This window comes from Pristiophorus japonicus, chromosome 7 (genome assembly GCF_044704955.1).
Source record: "Pristiophorus japonicus isolate sPriJap1 chromosome 7, sPriJap1.hap1, whole genome shotgun sequence".
NCBI classification, from domain to species: Eukaryota; Metazoa; Chordata; class Chondrichthyes; family Pristiophoridae; genus Pristiophorus; species Pristiophorus japonicus.
In genome coordinates this window covers 197,529,528-197,552,494 of record NC_091983.1, presented here as the reverse complement: position 1 = coordinate 197,552,494, position 22,967 = coordinate 197,529,528, and the positions used below count along the sequence as shown (strand labels likewise).

The window sequence follows — 22,967 nt, the reverse complement described above, 5'->3', positions numbered from 1 at the left end:
TCAGCTTCCATATATATGGTGATGACATCCAGTTCTATTTCTCTGCTACCACCCTCAACTCCACAACCACCACTTGTTTGATGTAAAGTAATGGATGAGCCAGAACTTTCTCCAATATAACATCAGGAAGACCAAAGCCATGCTGTTCAGCTCTTGCTAAAAACACTATACACTCGTTCCAATGGCAACCCCTCCCCACTTGCCTGCTAAGGCGGGATCTGACAATGTTCAACATGAGACTGGGCTGAGTTTCAATTCCCATACTCTATCCATCAGCAAGACCATCCATTTCCATGTGTGCAGCATCGTCTACCTCTACTTTTCTCTACCCTGCCTCCCCACCCCCATCACTGCAATCCTTATTCATGTCTTAACTTCTATGAAGCTCTCCTTGCTAGTCTTTTTCCCTATTACTTATGTCCTCACATACCTCCATTGCCCCCCCAGTCCCTCAATACATTGAATTCAATATCCTTACCCTCATCCTCCCTGGTTCTGTAACCTCCTCCAACCCTATGTGACAGTATATGCCCTATATTGAAATGTAGTCATCATTGTTATGTAGGCAAATGTGGCAGCCAAGTTGCGCACAGCAAGGTAAGATAAATGACCAATTAATTTGTTTTTATGGTGTTGATGAGAGCGAAGGACAACGAAAGAACTCATTAATTTACAAATAGTGCCATGGGATCTTTTATGTCTAATCATTTAATGCCTTCATGAAATTTTTACTTGAAGGCCTCAGTCTCTCCCAAAAGCCTGGGCTTGGACTGGATGCTTTTACTCAGCGGTTTGATAATGTTATCTAAATTCATATTGTGCAGTATTAGGCTATACAGCATACCCACTCTCCTAGTATGCCTGGAAGCAGCATGGAGCCCCCGACCTGCGAGAGACCATCAGCGGCAGGTTAGGGCCATAAAAGGAGCGGTGAGCGACTGTCTGTGAGCAGCGTGGAGGCATGCCACTACAAGGTACAGCGCGAGCTGGTGCAGGAGGGCAACGGCAACGAAGAGTGACGTCAGCAAGGTCCAGGTCGGTGATTGGTGCAGCAGGAGCGACGAGATCGGGGCGAAGTGAGCTGTGAGAGTCTGTGGAGGGCTGCGATCGGGGCCCAGGGGAGGCGTGAGTTCGGGGCCAGGGGCAGCACGGGCCAGTCCACACTGTGATATGCTGGTCTGTGCAGCAGAGCAGGTCTCCAGTTGTCTTGGGTAATCCTTGTCACTAGACCAAGACCTAGCTCTGTCGAGCCCATGTGGTGGCTGGTGTGCAACGGCCACCACACGTTAAAAAAATCCACGCACAGGCATCTTCCACCCTTGAGGATGTAGTTCGGGTTCTTTTTTCGAAACACCTGTGAACTCATCCTTTTGTTTTGGCGTGGAAGCAAGTCATCCTCGTTTCGAGGGACCGCCTATGATGATGATCTCCTCATATGCATCAGTGCAATCCAGTGTGTGCATGCTTCCTGCTCACCACATTAGAGGCTGAGTAGGTTGGTTATTGCCTGAAAAACAGTTGCTGGTTGAATCTACCCAACCTACTCAACCTATCTTCATAAGTCAACTCCCTCATCTCTGGAATCAACCTAGTGAACCTTCTCTGAACAGCCTCCAATGCAAGTATATCCTTCCTTAAATATGGAGACAAAAACTGTACGCAGTACTCCAGGTGTAGCCTCACCAATACCCTGTACAATTGTTGCAGGACTTCGCTGCTTTTATACTCTATCCTCCTTGCAATAAAGGCCAACATTCCATTTGCCTTCCTAATTATTTGCTATGGGAAGGAAACCTGAGGTTTGGCATATCCGAGATTGGAAGGCAAGGTTTAGCTCGCTCAAAATAAGAGGAAGTACAATCTGACCATTGGAGTTCAGGAATGAGAGGTGATTTTATTGAAACATATAAGATAATGAGCGGGCTCGACAAGGTAGATGAAGAAAGGATATTTCCACTCACAGGGGAAGCTAAAACTAGGGGACATAGTCTCAGAATAAGGGGCCGCCCATTTAAAACTGAGGTGGAGGAATTTCTTCTCTTAGCGGGTTGTAAATCTATGGAATTCTCTGCCCCAGAAAGCTGTGGAGACTGGGTCATTGAATATATTTGAGATAGACAGATCTTTGAGCGATAAGGGAGTAAAAGGTTATGGGGAGTGGGCAGGGAAGTGGAGCTGAGTCCATGATCAGATCAGCCATGATCTTATTACATGGCGGAGCAGGCTTGAGGGGCCAGGTGGCCTACCCCTGCTCCTATTTCTTATGTTCTTATGTTCTGCCATATCCCAAGTGCCACCTCCACAGTGATGCCAGATCAAAGCCTGTCCCACGCTACCAAACTCCACTGGGTACATTTTCTCTCAATACTTTATGACCCTTACCAAGCTAGCTGGTTCACAACAGTCAGAGGCCCAATGTAAACAAAACAGAATGCTACTGTGCAAGAGTCTCACTCCAATGTAAATTTATAATCCCAGAAGCCATCAGGTGTCAGAACTCCAACTCAAGCACAAAGGAACATGCATTTTGCTTAACATAAGAGTCTCTATGCTCTTAACGGCCCCTATATTCGCCACGATTGTGCGCCGTTTTTTGGCGTCCAAACAGTTTTTGGCATGTGTGCCAATCTAAACTTTTTTTTGCCACAGACACAAGTCAAAATGGGATCGGGCGCCGTTTTTCTGGACTTAATCGATTTGGCTGTCCACGATTTTTTTTAGTGCGGCGCGCACTGCCCAAAAGCCCCACAAGAAAACAACATTTGTTAACTTAAGGAATCAGCGTGGGGCATAAGAGGACAGGAGTGAGGCAATAAAAATTCACAATAAAATACCTTTTTTTTCACATGGAACTCTTTTGGGAGCAAGGGAAGAAGATTTCAGGGCCGAAAGGACTGCTCCCCCCACAGCAATCCCAGGCTGAAAGGACTGCTTCCCACTGGCTGGACCCGCTGCAATCCCAGGCCGAAAGGACTGCTCCCCACTGGCTGAAGCCACAGCAATCCCAGGCCGAAAGGACTGCTCCCCACTGGCTGGAGCCACAGCAATCCCAGGCTGAAAGGACTGCTTCCCACTGGCTGGACCCGCTGCAAACCCAGGCCGAAAGGACTGCTCCCCACTGGCTGGAGCCACAGCAATTCCAGGCTGAAAGGACTGCTTCCCACTGGCTGGACCCGCTGCAATCCCAGGCCGAAAGGACTGCTCCCCACTGGCTGGACCCGCTGCAATCCCAGGCCGAAAGGACTGCTTCCCACTGGCTGGAGCCACAGCAATCCCAGGCCGAAAGGACTGCACCCCACCGGCTGGACCCGCTGCAATCCCAGGCCGAAAGGACTGCTTCCTACCGACTGGACCTGCTGCAATCCCAGGCCGAAAGGACTATTCCCCACTGGCTGGAGCCACAGCAATCCCGGGCCGAATAGCCCCCTCTGCGAGTTGAAGTTCGGCCTGGGATTGCAGCGGGTCCAGCCAGGGGCGTGGGGGAGCAGTGGCAGCAGATCCAGCCGGGGGGGGGGGGCGGGGTGTGGTGCGGTGGCCGTGGATCCAGCAGGGGGAGAGGTCTTGTGTGGCCCTTTTGGCAGAGGTGGGGTAGCAGTCCTTTTGGGGGAGGTGGCTTCAGCTTGCTTCAGCGTCTCTGGTTGCCCTGGCAACTTCAGTTTTTCGTGCATGCCCAGAGAGTTTTTAGCACAGACTTGAAGCTCCGCCACCCCCCCCCCCCAGACTAACTTCAGAGAGCGCTGCACCAAATTCAAATATTTCTTTGGCGAAAGTCCCGATTTTTTTTTTTGCTGGCGCAAATGTACACAAAGAAATCGTAGGTTAACATGCACGGGTGCCAAAAATCCAGCAAGTGGAAAATAGGGGCCAACATCCTAGTCCACTCCCTTCATTCTCCATGCTGCAAAAGCAACTCCAGCCATTATTTTCCACTATCGATGTTAGGCCGCCTGGTCTAAAGGTTTATATTCCTTTCTTCATTTTGATGTTCCCATCCAAGGATGTTTGAAAGATTGTGGCCAGAAGCTCTGCTATTTTCTGATTTCTCTCAGCATTTTAGGATACATGCCCTTAGGGCTTGGTGTCTTTTTTCTATTTAGAGTTGCACCAGCCTTTTCAGCATAACCTCCATATGTAATGTTTTCCTTTATAATTGCTTCATTTATTCCTTTTGTGCCTTTTCATTTCCACAACCACAATTAGTGTAAAACGCAAAGTAAAATAGTCATTTTGTATCTTAACATTCTTTCATCTTCCATAAGATTTCTTTTTTATTCTAGCCTTTTCTGTTTTTATTTCAGCTTGATGTTTCTATTTTATTTCTGTAATTACTAAGTTGCAATCTTAAAACCTAATTTTGAGATCTCACATTTGTTTGGGACTAATGTGTATTTAACTATGATTTTCAGAAAAGATGTTATACTTTCCTTCCCATTTTAACTGTTTTGAACTTTTCATTTCCTCTGATAGGAACGATGAGAAAGAGTATGCTCTTAAACAGATTGAAGGCACTGGTATATCCATGTCTGCGTGCAGAGAGATCGCGGTAAGTATACAAGAATGACTCACAGTTTGTGTACCTGAGATGTATTATTCTGTAACACTATTTCTTACGACCTATGATGGAATTTTTTAATGCTATGTGTGTATGAGATAGTGGGATGTAAAACCTGTGATTGAACTGGGCAATTCCTTTAGTATTAACCTATATTTGTTAAATTAGTGTTAGCATTAAATAGTAGAAAATTGTATGCAATAGCTCGGTTCTATAAAAGGGAAATTCCAGCATTTCCTCCAACGACTGTCCCACCTGCGACAGAGACTGTACTTCCCATATTGGACTGTACAGCCACCTGAGAACTTAATTTTGGAGTGGAAGCAAGTCTTCCTCGATTTCGAGGGACTGCTTATGATGATGATGATAATGTGAATGTTTATAAGACATTAAGAAATAAATAAAACTTTAGAATTGCTCAAACAAATTTGCATCTTTCCTCCTTCATTATCATATATCTTATTATATACTTAGGGGAAAAGTTTGGGTCATTTCTGCCTCCCGTCAGCGCCTCCGGAGACAGTGCCAATACCGACTCCCGCGAAACTCTGCGTGAGTTTAGCAGCCGCGCTAACCGGTAGCGCTCTGCTCACATGGATAGCGCCCCGGGCCACTGCACCAGTGATAACAACGTCATCACTGATATGTCCTTACTATACGTATAAATGCACACGAGGCTCATACTTGAGAGAAGGTCACTCTGTGACCAGTTACCTTTATTGCCAAGACCTCAAGTGATGAAGGTGGGTGGAGCTTCCCTTTTTAGACCAGAAAGTCCAGGTTAGGAGTGTCTCCCACAAGTTCACCCCCTTGTGGTCAGTGTTCTCAAGGTGTACAACTTAGGTCAGCTTAGACATGGGTTACAATGATAGTTGAATACATGATATCACCTCTCCCCCAAAGTCTTATTGGGATCACAGGTTAAGTCTCTCTGGTGGTTTACACTCCCTTGTAGAGCGCCTGAGTTGGGGCTCCGGTTGTTGGGCGCTGGCCTGAGTGTCTGCTGTTTGTGGTGCCTCAGGCCTGTCCGGACTGCCACAGTGACTGGGCTCTCCTCCACTCGGTTCCGGTGTTCGGTCACCTGTGGTGGAGTAAACTCCACGTCGTGTTCTTCCTCTGCTTCTTCTATGGGGTTGCTAAACCTCCTTTTAGTTTGATCCACATGTTTGCGGCAGATTTATCCATTGGTAAGTTTAACGACCAAAACCCTATTTCCCTCTTTGGCAATCACAGTGCCTGCAAGCCATTTGGGCCCTGCAGCATAATTAAGGACAAAAACACGGTCATTGACATCAATACATTGCGTCCTCGCATTCCTGTCATGGTAGTCACATTGTGACTGACGCCTGCTCTCAACAATTTCTTTCACAGTAGGGTGTATAAGGGATAACCTGGCTTTGAACGTCCTTTTCATTAGCAGCTCTGCAGGTGGAATCCCTGTGAGCGAGTGTGGTCGGGATCTATTGGCCAACAGGAGGCGTGATAAGCGGCTTTGTAGGGAACTCCCTTGGATTCTGAGCATCCCCTGTTTGATTATCTGCACTGCTCGTTCCGCCTGGCCGTTTTAGGCCGGCTTGAACGGTACCGTTCTGACATGGTTGATTCCATTGCCTGGCATGAAATTCTGGAATTCAGTGCTTGTGAAGCACGGGCCATTGTCGCTGACCAAGACATCCGGTAGACCATGGGCAGCGAACATTGCCCGTAGACTTTCTACCGTGGCAGATAATGGGCTTGAATTTAAAATGGCACACTCAATCCATTTGGAGTAGGCGTCTACTACAACCAAAAATATTTTTCCCATAAAAGAGCCTGCGTAGTCCACATGGATGCGTGACCATGGCTTGGTGGGCCAGGACCAGGGGCTAAGGGGGTCTTCCCTGGGTGCGTTGCCCAGCTGAGCACACGTGTTGCACCTGCGAACACAAAGTTCCAGGTCTGCATCTATCCCTGGACACCAAACGTGTGACCTGGCAAATGCCTTCATCATGACAATGCCCGAGTGCTCATTGTGAAGTTCTCTGATAAACACTTCTCTGTCCAACTGGGGCATGACGACGACTCAGTTTCCCCATAGTAGGCAATTGGCCTGAATCGAGAGTTCATCCTTGCGCCTATGAAACATAAGAACATAAGAATTAGGAACAGGAGTAGGCCATCTAGCCCCGTGAGACTGCTCCGCTATTCAAAAAGATCATGGCTGATCTGGCCGTGGACTCAGCTCCACTTACCTGCCCGCTCCCCATAACCCTTAATTCCCTTATTGGTTAAAATCTATCTATCTGTGATTTGAATACATTCAATGAGCTAGCCTCAACTGCTTCCTTGGTCAGAGAATTCCACAGATTCACAACTCTCTGGGAGAAGAAATTCCTTCTCAACTCTGTTTTAAATTGGCTCCCCCGTATTTTGAGGCTGTGCCCCCTAGTTCTAGTCTCCCCGACCAGTGTAAACAACCTCTCTGCCTCTATCTTGTCTATCCCTTTCATTATTTTAAATGTTTCTATAGGATCACCCCTCATCCTTCTGAACTCCAACGAGTAAAGACCCAGTCTACTCAATCTATCATCATAAGGTAACCCCCTCATCTCCGGAATCAGCCTAGTGAATCGTCTCTGTACCCCCTCCAAGGCTAGTAAGGTGACCAAAACTGCACGCAGTACTCCAGGTGCGGCCTCACCAATACCCTGTACAGTTGCAGCAGGACCTCCCTGCTTTTGTACTCCATCCCTCTCGCAATGAAGGCCAACATTCCATTCGCCTTCCTGATTACCTGCTGCACCTGCAAACTAACTTTTTGGGATTCATGCACAAGGACCCCCAGGTCCCTCTGCACCGCAGCATGTTGTAATTTCTCCCCATTCAAATAATATTCCCTTTTACTGTTTTTTTTTCCAAGGTGGATGACCTCACATTTTCCGACATTGAATTCTATCTGCCAAACCTTAGCCCATTCGTTTAACCTATCTAAATCTCTTTGTAGCCTCTCTGTGTCCTCTACACAACCTGCTTTCCCACTAATCTTTGTGACATCTGCAAATTTTGTTACACTACACTCTATCCCCTCTCCCAGGTCATCTATGTATATTGTAAACAGTTGTGATCCCAGCACCGATCCCTGTTGCACACCACTAACCACTGATTTCCAACCCGAAAAGGACCCATTTATCCCGACTCTCTGCTTTCTGTTAGCCAGCCAATTCTCGATCCATGCTAATACATTTCCTCTGACTCCGCGTACCTTTATCTTCTGCAATAACCTTTTGTTTGGCACCTTATCGAATGCCTTTTGGAAATCTAAATACACCACATCCATCGGTACACCTCTATCCACCATGCTCGTTATATCCTCAAAGAATTCCAGTAAATTAGTTAAACATGATTTCCCCTTCATGAATCCATGTTGCGTCTGCTTGATTGCACTATTCCTATCTAGATGTCGCGCTATTTCTTCCTTAATGATAGCTTCAAGCATTTTCCCCACGACAGATGTTAAACTAACCAGCCTATAGTTACCTGCCTTTTGTCTGCCCCCTTTTTTAAACAGAGGCGTTACATTAGCTGCTTTCCAATCCGCTGGTACCTCCCCAGAGTTCAGAGAATTTTGGTAGATTATAACGAATGCATCTGCTATAACTTCCGCCATCTCTTTTAACACCCTGGGATGCATTTCATCAGGACCAGGGGACTTGTCTACCTTGAGTCCCATTAGCCTGTCCAGCACTACCCCCCCTAGTAATAGTGATTGTCTCAAGATCTTCCCTTCCCACATTCCCGTGACCAGCAATTTTTGTCATGGTTTTTGTGTCTTCCACTGTGACGACCGAAGCAAAATAATTGTTTAAGATCTCAGCCATTTCCACATTTCCCATTATTAAATCCCCCTTCTCATCTTCTAAGAGACCAACATTGACTTTAGTCACTCTCTTCCGTTTTATATATCGGTAAAAGCTTTTACTATCTGTTTTTATGTTTTCCGCAAGTTTACTTTCATAATCTATCTTTCCTTTCTTTATTGCTTTCTTAGTCATTCTTTGCTGTCGTTTAAAATTTTCCCAATCTTCTAGTTTTCCACTAACCTTGGCCACCTTATTAGCATTGTTTTTTTATTTGATACTCTCCTTTATTTCCTTAGTTATCCACGGCTGGTTATCCCTTCTCTTACTGCCCTTTTTCACTGGAATATATTTTTGTTTTTGTTGTTTAAATTTAATTTAAATTAATCGTTGTCGGCCAAAAGGGTTTGTGATCTGTCTCCAGCTCACATTTCCTGCCAAACAGGTACTGGTGCATATTTTTTACTGCATATACACATGCTTGCATTTCCTTTTCTACCATCCCGTAGCCCTTTTCTGCCTGGGACAGACTTCTGGAGGCATAAGCTATCGGCTGTGACTGACCATTGGCATTCACATACTACAACACACACCCGACCCCATAGCACGACGCATCGCACGTTAAAACAAGTTTCTTACACGGGTCATATAACATTAACAGTTTGTTGGAGCATGACAAATTGTGTGCTCTATCAAAAGCCCTTTCCTGGCTGTCCCCCCAGACCCAATCGCGACCTTTGCTTTGGAGCACTTGTAGCGGCTCTAACAGTGGGCTCAATTTGGGAAGAAAGTTACCAAAATAGGTTAGGAGCCCCAGGAACGAATGCAGCTCCGTTGTGTTACAGAGTCTGGTTGCTCTCTGGATCGCTTCCGTTTTGGACCCAGTAGATCTGATCCCATCTGCTGCTACCCTCCTCCCCAGGAATTCTACCTCTGGAGCTAAGAAGACGCACTTCGCCTTTTTCAATCGCAGCCCTACCCGGTCCAGTCTGTGTAGCACCTCCTCCAGGTTGTGGAGGTGTTCTTCAATATCACGACCCGTGAGGAGGATGTCGTCTTGAAAAACCACCGTCCTTGGAATCGACTTGAGGAGGCTTTCCATATTTCGCTGAAAGATCGTGGCGGCGAACGAATCCCGAACGGACATCTGTTATACTCAAACAACCCGTTGTGTGTCATGATGTTGGTCAGCTTCTTCGACTCACTCGGCAGCTCCTGGGTCATGTAAGCTGAAGTCAGGTCCAATTTTGAAAAAAGTTTGCCACCGGACAGCGTCGCAAAGAGGTCCTCCGCTCTCGGTCGTGGGTACTGGTCTTGGAGTGACACCCGATTGATGGTGGCCTTGTAATCGGCACATATCCTGATCGACCCATCCGCCTTGAGCACTGGCACAATCGGGCTCGCCCAGTCACTGAATTCGACTGGCGAGATGATGCTTTCCCTCAGCAGGCGATCCAATTCGCATTCTATCTTTTCCCGCATCACTTACGGCACCGCTCTGGCCTGGCGTCCGGCTTTATGTGAATCACTACCTTGGCCCCCATGAAAGTGCCGATGCCGGGTTGAAATAATGAGTCAAATTTGTCCAGGACCTATGAGCATGATACTCCATCCACAGAAGAAATTGCATTGACATCGCCCCATTTCCAGTTCATGACCGCAAGCCAACTCCTCCCCAGTAGTCCGGGACAGTCCCCCGGGACAATCCAGATGGCATCCTATTCTCCGATTCTTTGTGGGTCACGACTACTGTGGCGCTGCCTAGCACTGGAATGATCTCCTTTGTATATGTCTGTAGCTGTGCGCCAATCGGCAATAATTTTGGCCTCCTGGCCTTGGACACCCACAACCTTTTGAACTGTTTGGTACTCATCAGGGACTGGCTGGCCCCTGTGTCTAGCTCCATTAATACTGGGATGCCATTGAGGAGCACTTTCAGCATTATCGGTGGCGTCCTGGTATATGAACTGTATATGTGCTTCACATGAACTCGCTGAACTTCAGCTTCCAGCGATTTCCCCTAGTATTCATTTGGCCTCGTAGGGCTTACATCAGGCCCGTCCTCCTCGTACATCAACTTGGCTGCAGGCTTCCTGCACATATGCGCCAAGTGACCGCTGACGTTGCAGTTTCTGCAGGTATATTGCTGATACCTGCAAACTCTGGCTGGGTGTTTGCCTCCACACCTCCAGCATGAGCTGGAAGCCCCGTTGTTGGAAACAAAAGGTCCATTACCAGTCGATCGTCTCTGACTGTCTCTGTAACTGTCCTTAAGTGCACCATTAACAGGTGTTGATGGCCCCATTCCTGGCCGCATTGTCCATTGCGATGGCATGAATCGCCGTTCAGCTAGCCATTGTCTCTGTTGAATTTCCCCCTTTGGGTTCGACTACATGCTGGGGCATGTCCGATTGCCCTTGTCTGCCAAGAGAACTGTGTGCCGCGTTAACAATGTTGACTCCCTGGTCATTTGCCGCATTTGAGCCAAGATTTTTGTCATACATCATTCTGGTCTCTTCCTCCCCTGAGATAAATGTCTGGGCTATCAGAGCCGCCTCTTCCAAGGTCAAGTCTTTGGTCTCAATCAGTTTCCTGAAAACCCGGAATCAGCCTGCCTAATGCCCTCAATAAAAATGTCTCGCAGCATCTCCACTCTGCATGCACCTGGGAACTTACGTAGGCTCGCCAGTCGCTGGAGATCTGCCACGAAGTCTGGAACGCTTTGCCCTTCTCGCCGCCGGTGCGTGTAAAACTGGTGTCTCGCCATGTGCATGCTGCTTGCCAGTTTAAGGTGTTCCCCGATCAACTTACTGAACTCTTCAAACGTCTTGTCCGCCGGCTTCTCTGGCGCGAGAAGGTCCTTCATCAGGGAGTATGTACTGGATCCACAACCGTCAGGAGATGTCGGCCGAATCCTGTCCCAACCATTCTTTAGTGACAAAACTTTGCTGTAGTCTCTCAATAAAGTCGTCCCAATCATCACCAACACAATACCTCTCTTCTGTGCTGCTAGTGGCCATGCTCACGTGGTTTAAATCCCAGTTTTTCGTCACCAATGATATGTCGTTACTATACAGTATAAATGCACACGAGGACCATACTTGAGAGAAGGTCACTCTGTGACCAGTTACCTTTATTGCCAAGACCTCAAGTGATGAATGTGGGTGGAGCTTCCCCTTTTATACCTGAAAGTCCAGGTCAGGAGTGTCTCCCACAAGTTCACCCCCTTGTCAATGTTCTCAATGTGTACAACTTAGGTCAGCTTATACATGGGTTACAATGATAGTTGAATACATGTCAATCACCATGCGCAGCGACCCGTTTTAGCCCCGGAGTAAAAATTCAATAGTGCCCCATAAGGCTGAAGGCCACTGAAAGGGGAGGTGCATCAGTAAAAAATGTAAAAATGGCCGACCTACCGCTCGAGACAATCTTGATTGTAGATCACGGGGTCTGTGCCACAATCTTACAGCCCGGCACTGTGCTTGTGTGCCGGGTTGCTGCCACGGCAGCCCGCTCCCTAATGGCCCAGCGATGGTCCCATTTCCCTCCCACACAGTCTGCAGCTGGCCCTCCGTTTTAGTGGAAGAAGAGGGCGCTGTCTTCTGCGTAGCGCTGGAAACTTCACATCCCGTTGCGGTCCTGTTCAACCCCCGACCGGAACTGCAGTGTGAGATTCTGCGCTGCAGTCCTGTCGGGGGCGGTAAGCCCAATATAGGTCGCGGGGCGAGGCATCCGTGCCTGGCGCAAGAAGTCCCGCCTTGCGATTGGTACCGGATTTTTGGCCCTTAGTGTTTACTTGTATACATAGGTTTTAACCAATAATTTTACTTGGGACCTCATTGGAAAATTGAAATACCTGCTCTGAGCCATTCCCAATTACATACATCCATATTCAATGCTTTTCTCCATAGTTGTATTTGTATTCCACACTTTACAGCACGTGCTGTCTGTAATTGTGGGAGGACAGCTAGTATACACTGGCCCAGAATTTGCAATCGGGTTGACGACGAACTAGCAGCATCGTTGTCATTCCACCTTTGGAACTGACTGGAACTTTGGGATTTGGTGCAAGTCCTGAAGTTACAGTCTGTCGTTGACAGCTCCGAAATAGGCTGCGCTCTTCCCCGCTCTCTCTCCCCACCCCTGCTCCGCCCCGCCCCGCAGAGCCGGCAATCTGTGTATTCAGCCAAATCAGGGAAACTAATAACAACTTTGGCTCTTCTGCAGTAAGTCTGCTGTTAAATTCCCACTAAAAGTTAGACCCAAAGGGATCAGGTGTAACTGGGTCTTTGACAGGGTTATTACTGCTAAACAATTGTTGAGCGCCTGGCAAATGAATTTTAATTTTGTGCAGTGTGAAATTTCTCCATTTTAATAATAAATAATTTTTTTACGAAACTTAGCAAATACATTAAAAACATTTTTTTTTAAGTTTGTCCATTTTTATTTCAGGTTTGCCTTTTCCCCATGTGAGAGCCCCAATCTTTGTTTTGTTTTCACTACCATTTTTTTAAAAGTTAAATCTTAAGAGCTGACTCACTTGTGAGAATTCTGCGTTTTGATTGGCTGCTTAGACAGCCTGTTGATTTCACAGCATTTTGCACAAGGTGATCCCACCATACTTCGTTGATTTGAATTGAAGGTTGGAAAACCTGAAGTTGTTGACTCGGGGATCGCAAGATTCTTGTGCGAAGAGTACTTCGGGGCCAGCAGCGAATGTGTCTCAACTTGTCCTGCCTCAATCAAAGACTGCACCCCCTTTAAAATTGTACCATTTCATTTATATTGCCTCTCCTCATTCTTCCAACCAAAATGAATCACTTCACACTTCTCTATGTTAAATTTCATCTTTCATGTGTCTGCCTATTTCACCAATCTGTTTATGTCCTCCTGAAGTCTATTACTATCCTCCTCACTGTTTACTGCATTTGTGACATCTGCAAGTTTTGAAATTATGCTCTGTACACCATTGTCCATGTCATTTATTTTAAATGACATGGACAATGGTGTAGAGGGCATAATTTCAAAGTTTGCAGATGACACAAATGCAGTAAACAGTGAGGAGGATAGTAATATCAAAAAGAGCAGTGATCCCAACGCTGACTCCCAGGGGACTCCCCTTCATATTTGCCTCTAGTCTGAAAAGCAACCGTTCACCACTACTCTCTTCTTTCTGTCCCTTAGCCAATTTCTTATCCATGCAGCCACTGCCCTTTTAATTCCATGAACTTCAATTTTGCTAACAAGTCTATTATGTGGTACTTTACCAAAAGCCTTTTGAAAGTCCAGAGACAACATTAAAAACACTACCCGCATCAACCCTCTCTGTTACTTCATCAAATAACTCAATCAAGATACTCAAACGTGATTTGCCTTTAAGAAATCCATGCTGACTTTCATTTATTAACCCATATTTTTCCACGTGACAATTAATTTTGTCCAGGATTATTGGCTCTAAAAGTTCCTCCACTACTGATGTCAGGCTGTCTGTAGTTGCCGGGCTTATCCCTCTCCCCTTTTTTGAACAGGGGTGTGACATTTGAAATCCTCTAGCCCTCTGGCACCACTCCCATATCTAAGGAGGATTGGAAGATTGTGGCCAGAGCCTTCGCAATTTCCAGCCTTACTTTCTATAACCTAGGATGCAATCCATTTTCTACATTTCTATTTTGAGCACTGCCAATCTTTCCGGTATCTCCTCTATCTGTTTTTATCCTATCCAATTTCTCGACTGCCTCCTTCTTTGCTGTGACATTGGCAGCATTCTCTTCTTGCAAATAATAATTTAGTACCTCAGCCATGCCCTCTCCCTCCACAACAAGATCTCTTAATCGGCCCTACCCTTGCTTTGACTAAAAGACTTTTGGGTTCTGTTTTATGATACCTACTAATCTATTTTCATTCACTCTCTCTACCCCTCTTTTTTCCTTTTTTGGTTCTCCAGTGTACTTTCTGTATTCTTCTTGGTTCGCTACTGAATTATGAACCTGACATTTTTCATAAGCCTCCTTTTTCTATTTCATTTTAATCTCATCCAGGGAGCTCTTGGATGCCCTTCCTTTCCTCCTCGTAGGAATTTGTCTAGTCTGCACCCAAACTATCTCGTCTTTGAAGCCTTCGCCTTGCTCATTTACTGTTTTGTCTGCCAATATTTGAATCCAGTCTACCTGGGCCAGATCCCTTTTCAAGTCACTGAAATCAGCCCTTCTCCAGTTGAGTATTTTCAATGTTCCTTGTCCTTTTCCATAACTACTCTAAACCCAATCATACTGAATTTTGAGCATCCTACGGGTGCGTACGAGGTGTGCGGGTTTTCGCATGCATTAGCGAAAACCCGGACCTTGTGATCTGTCAAGACCGATCGTAGCCATCCTCGAGAAAAGGGCAAGGGTTATTTGCCCAACTGCTGCCCAGCGAATGCCCGTGGAATTCTTGCGCCTGGTAAAAGCACGCTGCTTTTACCAGCATGAGTTTAAATTAATATAAAAATAATTTTTTTTCAATCATTTGAACATTAAAACACCTGTAAAATAAGATAATTATTTTTAGCCCCTTTAAAACATTTGAATGTATTTTTCAAAAAATGAAAATTTTGTTTTAAATGTTTGTATTTTAATTAATTTTAAATATGTAATTTTTTTATTTATTTGTTATGTTAATGTGTTTTTTATGTGATCGCCATTCATGCTTATATAAGCATGAATGGGGGTCCCCCTTCTTTCATTAATTGGGCCGGTCCACGTGATCCCAGGGTCGCTTGCGAACTGCATGCGTCCCTGGGATACATGGGCCTCGATGCATATCAACCATAGAGGCCCAGAAGCGCGACTCCTGGTTTGCAAATACGACAGTGGTGGGATGTGAAAAGAGAAGAGGAATTCTAAGATGTGAAAGTATTGATCATAGGGACGAGCTCTGATCTTGGTGTAGTGAAATGGAATTCTGGTTGGGAGTAATAGGAATGGTGCTCAGAGTGCGGAAATGGTGGGAAGGTGGTCAGTGTATGTGAGCAGTGAGACTGCAGGAAGCATTGGGGAGGGTGGCTACTGGGTGTAAGAAGACTGGAAGGGGAACCTGGGGTGTGGGAACTTTGGCTGGAGAATTGTGGGGTGCGCTAGGAATAGGTATATTCATGAACATGATATGTTCCAGGAAGTTCTTTAAAGCACTATTATTGGGCCTGAAATTCTGGTTGGAGGCTTCTTTTGGACGAACGCTTCCAACCCGAGAATATTTTACGATTTACCCTGGTGGTCCCGAAGGCACCTGCGATTCCGGTAGGGAAGCCTTCTCTTCTCGCGGATTGGAGTGTACTCTATATCAACGAGTTCTCATTGCTGTTAATGAGAAAAAAAAAACAGGCGCAAGAGTTTTAAGGACAAGAGATTGGCAAATAGCCCATGTGAATGTCCTTACTGCCGAGATACATTGGATCTGTCAAGCCAGAAATTGACCGATCGGAAAACCGGCTTTTGCGATGCCTCCTCGGGACCGAAAACACTCCATACGGACCCGGTGAAGCCGGAATTTCAGGCATTATCTTAATAAAAGCTCAGTAGTTGCTTTAACCAACTTGAAACTAGTTTCCAGGTTGCAGTTGGGAACGCAGTGCGGGTTTTCACGGAGGTGAATTGGTGCTGGCGATTAGTGGAAAGGCATTAATGATTGGGGTGGGAATGATGGGGGGGAGGTACAAGGGCCTTGGGATGGAGAGGCGAATGAGAGTAAAGGCTAGAAGCCTTCATTAATCTCCACAGTCAAGCAAAAGTTCCACAGATAGACATTTGCAGCAGCTGGGGGTCTCTGTTATTAAAAATGCATATTGTGGTTGGTTATACTATTACTGCCAATTGTCAGTTGCATGGAACTGCACAAGAATGGTACTAAAATATTTCCTCCTTCCCTGGGTTAAAGCATGGAGCCCCTGCTTGGCACTTCCATTGATGAAACGGTCATTGATAATGGGGCGGGTGCTTCACAACATTAGGAACCACGGCCACGATTTCCACAACGGTGGTGAGTCTGGGGTGGCCAGCATTGGTGGAAATCGCGGAAAGGCCATGTGGGAAAGGCGCTCCCGCCTCCAGCCTGCCCTCTCACAACAATGTTCCCTAGATAGGGCTTGTTAAGTGCGCTCTCCGAGGTCCCGGCCAATTAACAGGAAGCGGGTCTAATGATGTCATTTGATGACCCGTCATCAACCGGTTTCCTTAAAGGGACCATGGGCAACTTTTTTTTGACAGTTTGTCAGTGTTTTTTCAGTATTGAGGTGCTGCAAACACTGACAAGAACTGCACAAAGGTGTACAGCTGCACCCAGGCTCTCCCATGACTCCTTCCAGATGCTTATGGAGGGAGTCACAGCACACATAGAGGTTCTCTTCCCTTCCAGTGGGCGGAAGAGACCTCCCCAGGACATCAATGCAGCTTGGTTGCACACTGCACAGGAGGGCACAAGCAGGGATGTCGTCAGGAGGAACTGGCTGCAGTGGCGCAAAACTTTCAATGATCTCAGTTTGATCATGAAACGTTACTGCAAAGCCACACTCAACCTCATCCTGCTGTGCCACTCATCACATCCCCATCACTCTGCCTTCCCAACTCTACTCCTGCACATCCTTACTCACACCAACTTACCTTGCATCTCCACCCATCCCTTTCTCTCTAGCTACATTATCACATCCCCATCTCACTAGCCATCCCTCACACACACCATCATCCTCGTACAATTATACCAACTAACAACATACAAAACACTTGAGTGTTTTAGCCAATGTTCGTGTAGAGTTTCTGCTAATGTGTTGTCAAACATTGAAACCTTTATTTTCAACACTTTGTGTTCTTGGACAGATTTGTATGCACCTTTGGAAGTGGCTTAGTGAGTTGCAGTGAATGGTCAGACATAAGGGTACCCTGCACAATGATAATGAGTGTGAAAGGAAAGGCATGGGCATTGCAGGGATGCTTTATGGTGCTGGTGTGGGATGGTGCCAACCTGGTGCATCATGTGGCAGCCAGGGTGTACAGGGTCAAATGAAGTAAATGTGGCCATGGTGAGGCCATCCCTTGCACCCCGGGCAGCAATGTGGTCGGGTGCAGATGACCTGTGTCCTGTGCAGCATCAGGTGATTGCGGAGAAGGTTGGTGTTGTTGCTGGTATGTTTAGTGATGTTGGTGTTGGGGCTGATCGTGGTGGGATTCTGAGGACCAAGGTGAGATTTTTTCAAGGGCACCAATGCTGCTGGAATGGATGGCAGCTGATGTTGAGATGACAGAAGTGATATGTCAATGGAGAGAGAGGTTGCTTCAAGGAGGTGACAGTGGATAGAGAGTTCACTGTAGACACATCCAAACTGCATACAGCTCAAATGTGTCTTCCAAATCCTGAAGGTTTCAACTTCTGATATTGAAAAGTGAACAGCTGTGAATTGGTAGCTTTTATACCATTTCTGCAGCTGTCAACTAGTCAAAGCAATGGAGAGTCTCTGAGAACCTGACACACTTAACTGTCATGAAACCCGAGGGATGGCAAACTCGTTAAAAACATGGTAAAATGGTAAGTGACTGGTAAAATTCATTTAATTTACCTTTAAAATGGCTCTTAACGATCTTAATTGGCTGGCCCGCTGCTTGGTGTTGGGCCTGCGACTTGAGAAACGAAGAAGGCGGGTTCAGAGCGGACTTCTGATCCGCTGTCAATCTCTGCCATTTTGACAGCAGGCCCGCATCCAAACCCTCACTCGCAGGGCTGGGAGGATTATCATCATCATCATCATAGACGGTCCCTCAAACGAGGATGACTTTCTTCCACATGAGTTCACAGATGTTTCAATGAAGGACCTGATGTTCCAGTCATGAACTCCAATTGAGGGGGTGGAAGATGCCTGTGCATGGATTTTTTTAACGTGTGCCCCAGCCTCCACAGCTCTCTCGGGTAGAGAATTCCAATGATTCACAACCCTCTGAAAGAAGAAATTCCTCCTCATCTCGTTTTAAATGGGCGACCCCTTATTTCTGAAACTATGCCCCCTAGTTCTAGATTCTCTACAAGGGAGAAACATCTTCTCTGCATCTACCCTGTCAAGCCCCCTCAGAATTGTGTATGTTTCAATAAGATCACCTCTCATTCTTCTAAACGCCAATGAGTATAGGCCCAACCTGCTCAACCTTTCTTCATAAGACAACCCCTTCATCTCAGGAACCAACCTCGTGAACCTTCGCTGGACTGCCTCCAGCGCAAGTATGTCCCTCCTTAAATAAGGAGACCAAAACTGTACGCAGTTTGGTCTCACCAACACCATGTACAGTTGTAGCTAGACTTCCCTACTTTTATACTCCATCCCCATTGCAATAAAGTGTAACATTCCATTTGCCTTCCTAATTACTTGTACCTGCATGCTAACTTCTTGTGTTTCATGTACGAGGATGCCCGATCCCTCTGTACCGCAGCAAGAAATAAACATACTTTTTGCATAATTATATGTTTGCTAATAAAATGGATGCATATTTGAGAAGGAGAGTTTTTTGAGTTTTTCTCATATTTAGAATAATTGAATATATTCTATAAAATGTCGGGCCAAAAATTGAGGTCGGCAGCGTAGCTCCGGAGTACGACGCCGATCAACGAAAAAGAGAAGTACTTACCTTGAGCAAGATCCTCTTCAGCTCTGCAGAGTTCTGCACAGAGTATGACATCAGGGAGGCCAGGAGCACAGCGTACAGCCTATGCGGTTCATTTAGACTGGTAATAGATAAATCTATTTTCCTTGTTATAGATGCATTATATAGTTTGTTATGGTGGTCATTTATGAGTTGAAAGGACATAATTGGTCAATGAAATCTGATAAATGTTCACTTTATTTAACTTTCTTATTCAACTTTCCCAGTAATTAAAATGAAACTCGACCGACAAAAAAAGTTTCCTCCACCAAAATGTACACAATATACATCTGCTATTAATAAATTGGCCTAAAACCATCTAATCGTCTGTGTGCTGGATTCGTTGTTGTAACAAAACACAAAAAGCTTTATACATCACACACAAACCTCACAGGATGAATGAGATTATTTTCCTCTGTATGTCCATAAAATCAATTCAAACAGCTCTGCAGTCAGTTCCTGTTAAGCGTGTAGTCTGCTACATTTTCTCCACCAATATTCATGAACCTTTTTTATTGCAAGTGACAGATATTTTCATTTTGCCTTTTTTCCTAAAATTGCTTTGTAGCACTGTTAAGAAAACATGTAAGGGCGAAATAATTATTTTGCAATGCATTTCCAATCAAAGTCAATTGATAAGATTGCAAATGGTGCTATCCTGTGTTTGTCTTAGTATCAGGGAAATGCCAAGTGGTAATTTTTCAACTGCAGATCTTCTTTTACGATGTGAAACAGGCTCCTATGCTTGCTTTCAGCAACCGTGTTTTGTCCGTAATTGCTGGGCAGTTAGTTGGCAAATAGCCCAACTCTGCAGCAGCAATTGTAAGTTCCTAAGGAGTGCAGATGATCTGTACTTTGACAGATCGCAAGTTTGGGATTCAGCAAAAGCGCATGAGGATATCTCAAACTTGCGGGGTATTTCAAAGGTGGTATGATGGCGTACTCTCAGGGTACGCCGTCATAGCCACCGCAAAATCCATGTCACCATTCCTTAAATTTGCACAGTTTTGTATTAATTTATGTACTTTAGAATTGCCAAATCAGATTCTACTTCCAAGCGCGTCTGTAATAGATGCTATTTTGCAGTTGCAGTGGTGCCAGTTAGTCTACTTGTGGTCTTGGAACTTGGTTAAGGGTGCACAGCAAAATTTTCTGGAAGATTAATAGTATGATTATGTTATAATTTACTACAGGGTAACAGAAACTTGGACATGCATGTATACTTTAATTGCAGTTATTGACCTACTGCAGGTATAATCTTTAATAGTTCTGGTTAAAAACTTGCCATTTGTGTCAGTTTCATGTATATATAATTTTCTTTCCTCTCTTGTAAGCAAGCAATGTGGTTCAGCATGGATCCACAGGAGATGGCAGTTGTTCAATACCTCACCCAAGTGGCTGGCTATTCATTTTCTGTGAATTTAGGCAGTGAGTATTGGTGGTAAATTTGACCACCGAGGCATTATAACTGAGCAATATCCTGTCATCATTCGATGTCCACACATGTTTACTTCCAGCAAAGGCCATTTGATAGTAGTCTGGAGTGAGAACCACCAATAATTAGCTATTTTTCCTCTTGTGGTGCCCAACTGCCACGCCAAATCAGCAGAGACCATAGCCTAGAAAACGGGTGGTGCCAATGCAGGCCAAAGTTAATGGCTGCCGGTATAAACAGCGTAGGCAGCACTAGTATTTTGGTGCTGCCTGCTGATTTAAATGAGCGCAGCAATGAACCTCCCGTGTAATGCGCTCTTTCAAGCGGTAAGATCAGCAGGAGGCTGAAGGTCGGGTCTAATTTATCTGTGCGGCGTTCTCGGGAAATCACAATTTCTTAAAGTGAAGTGCAATGTTTCCGGTTATGTTTGTAGGTTGACAGAGAGGGTATGCAAGATAAATGAAAGCATAAAAATACACTAATTTATCATATTTTAAAGAACGCAACCAATATTTCTGATTCTACTTCCTAGAATACAAATAAAAGCAATCTATTATTTTAATGTACATACATAATGAATAAGTTTTGTTATTACTGAGGCTTTTCACTATTTGTAACCATATGCTGTTTGGTACACATTATCTGCCAAAACTCACTGACCTGCTCCGGTTGAGCACTGGCATCTAATGTTTATAGAACAGGCATTCAATCTGCTGATGTGTTTCTGCAACAATGACTGTGTGCCATTTCACTGGACTGGACATACTCTGCAGTTATTGAAGACTTTGGCAGAGATTAATCTCCGGCACTTTCTCCCGGCTCTACGCGCTGACAACGGCTGCCGCATGGCGTTCTTTGCAGAGGACGGTAAGAGGAGGACGACTTCCAAAATAGCTCAGCATGCGCCAATTCGGTATGCCGTCACGTTCCTGATGATTAAAATATTTGAGGCGAGCGCAGGCAATGGTAGGATTGCTGACCTGCTCAATATGGTGGCAGGTGAGTTCCTCACAAGGGCCCCAAGTTTCCACATGGTTTGCTCATGATTTTTAGGAGCAACTGGTGTAGAACGGAGTATCTTAGAAATTGGAATTCTCCACATTTAGTTTTCTGCAGTTCCAGTCAGGTAGAACAGTTTCACTTTGGAACTGAATTTTTTTTTCAAAAGGGGGCGTGTCCGGCCACTGACGCCTGATTCCACAGTGAAAACGTACTCCAAACTAACTTAGAATGGAGCAAGTGAAGATTTTTGTTTGCTTGAAAAAACCTTGTCTCCACTTTAAAAAATCAGGCGCAGGTTACAAATTAGGCGTCGGGAACGAGGTGGGGGGGGAGGGGGGGGGAGGGAAGTCATTAAATTTGACAATCAATCCTTAGTTATACTTATACAAATATTATACAAATAAATCCAACCTGAATAAAAATTTATAAGCAAAGAAAAGATTAAATAAACCATGTTCCTACCTGTGTGAAAGTGCTTCAGGCAGGCCTTTCAGGCAGCGGTGTGGCGTCGGTCTCGACGGCAGGGGCAGGCAGCAAGCAGCCTTGGTGCTGAGCTTCAGTGCTTGAGGCAGCGGTGTGGCGTCGGTCTCGATGGCAGAGGCAGGCAGCAAGCAGCCTTGGTGCTGAGCTTCAGTGCTTGAGGCAGCGGTGTGGCGTCGGTCTCGATGGCAGAGGCAGGCAGCAAGCAGCCTTGGTGCTGAGCTTCAGTGCTTGAGGCAGCGGTGTGGCATCGGTCTCGGGGGCAGGCAGCAAGCAGCCTTGGTGCTGAGCTTCAGTGCTTGATGCAGCGGTGTGGCGTCGGTCTCGGGGGCAGACAGCAAGCAGCCTTGGTGCTGAGCTTCAGTGCTTGATGCAGCGGTGTGGCGTCGGTCTCGGGGGCAGGCAGCAAGCAGCCTTGGTGCTGAGCTTCAGTGCTTGAGGCAGCGGTGTGGCGTCGGTCTCGGGGGCAGGCAGCAAGCAGCCTTGGTGCTGAGCTTCAGTGCTTGAGGCAGCGGTGTGGCGTCGGTCTCGGGGGCAGGCAGCAAGTAGCCTTGGTGCTGAGCTTCAGTGCTTGAGGCAACTGTGTGGCGTCGGTCTCGATGGCAGGGGCAGGCAGCAAGCAGCCTTGGTGCTTGAGGCAGGCCTTCATTCCCCGCGAAGATGCAGCACCCGGACGGACTTGAGGCCATTCGGCCATGGGATTGCAGCGGCGTCAGTGGCTGGTCGGGAGCAGCAGCAGCCTTCGAGCTGTGAGGGGGACTGACTGAGGCCATTTGGACAGGGAGAGGCAGCCACATCGACATCTTTATATTTAAATTTGCAGAATGGGTGCATCACATATTATGCAATGGTTTGCTTCCTCATGCAAGAAATTCTTTGTTCTTGGTGGAAGTTGATCCATTGCAAAGTTGAATTGGCACTTTTATTTCTCCAAACACACAGTCCTTAATTTGCAGACACCGGTTCTGCAAATTTAACAGTGAAAAGCTGAACTCACAGAT

At 46.0% G+C, this 22,967-nt stretch overlaps 1 protein-coding gene across 4 annotated transcripts in view; it reads left to right on the top strand.

Moving 5' to 3' along the window:
* Positions 1-22,967, top strand: part of cdk19 (cyclin dependent kinase 19) — a 410,414-nt gene that overhangs the window by 26,660 nt on the left and 360,787 nt on the right. For all 4 annotated transcript variants that reach the window (XM_070885689.1, XM_070885688.1, XM_070885690.1 and 1 more), the window contains one exon: positions 4,468-4,543. In XM_070885689.1, coding sequence (XP_070741790.1) covers positions 4,468-4,543 — 76 coding nt within the window. The remainder of the gene's footprint in view (positions 1-4,467; positions 4,544-22,967) is intronic.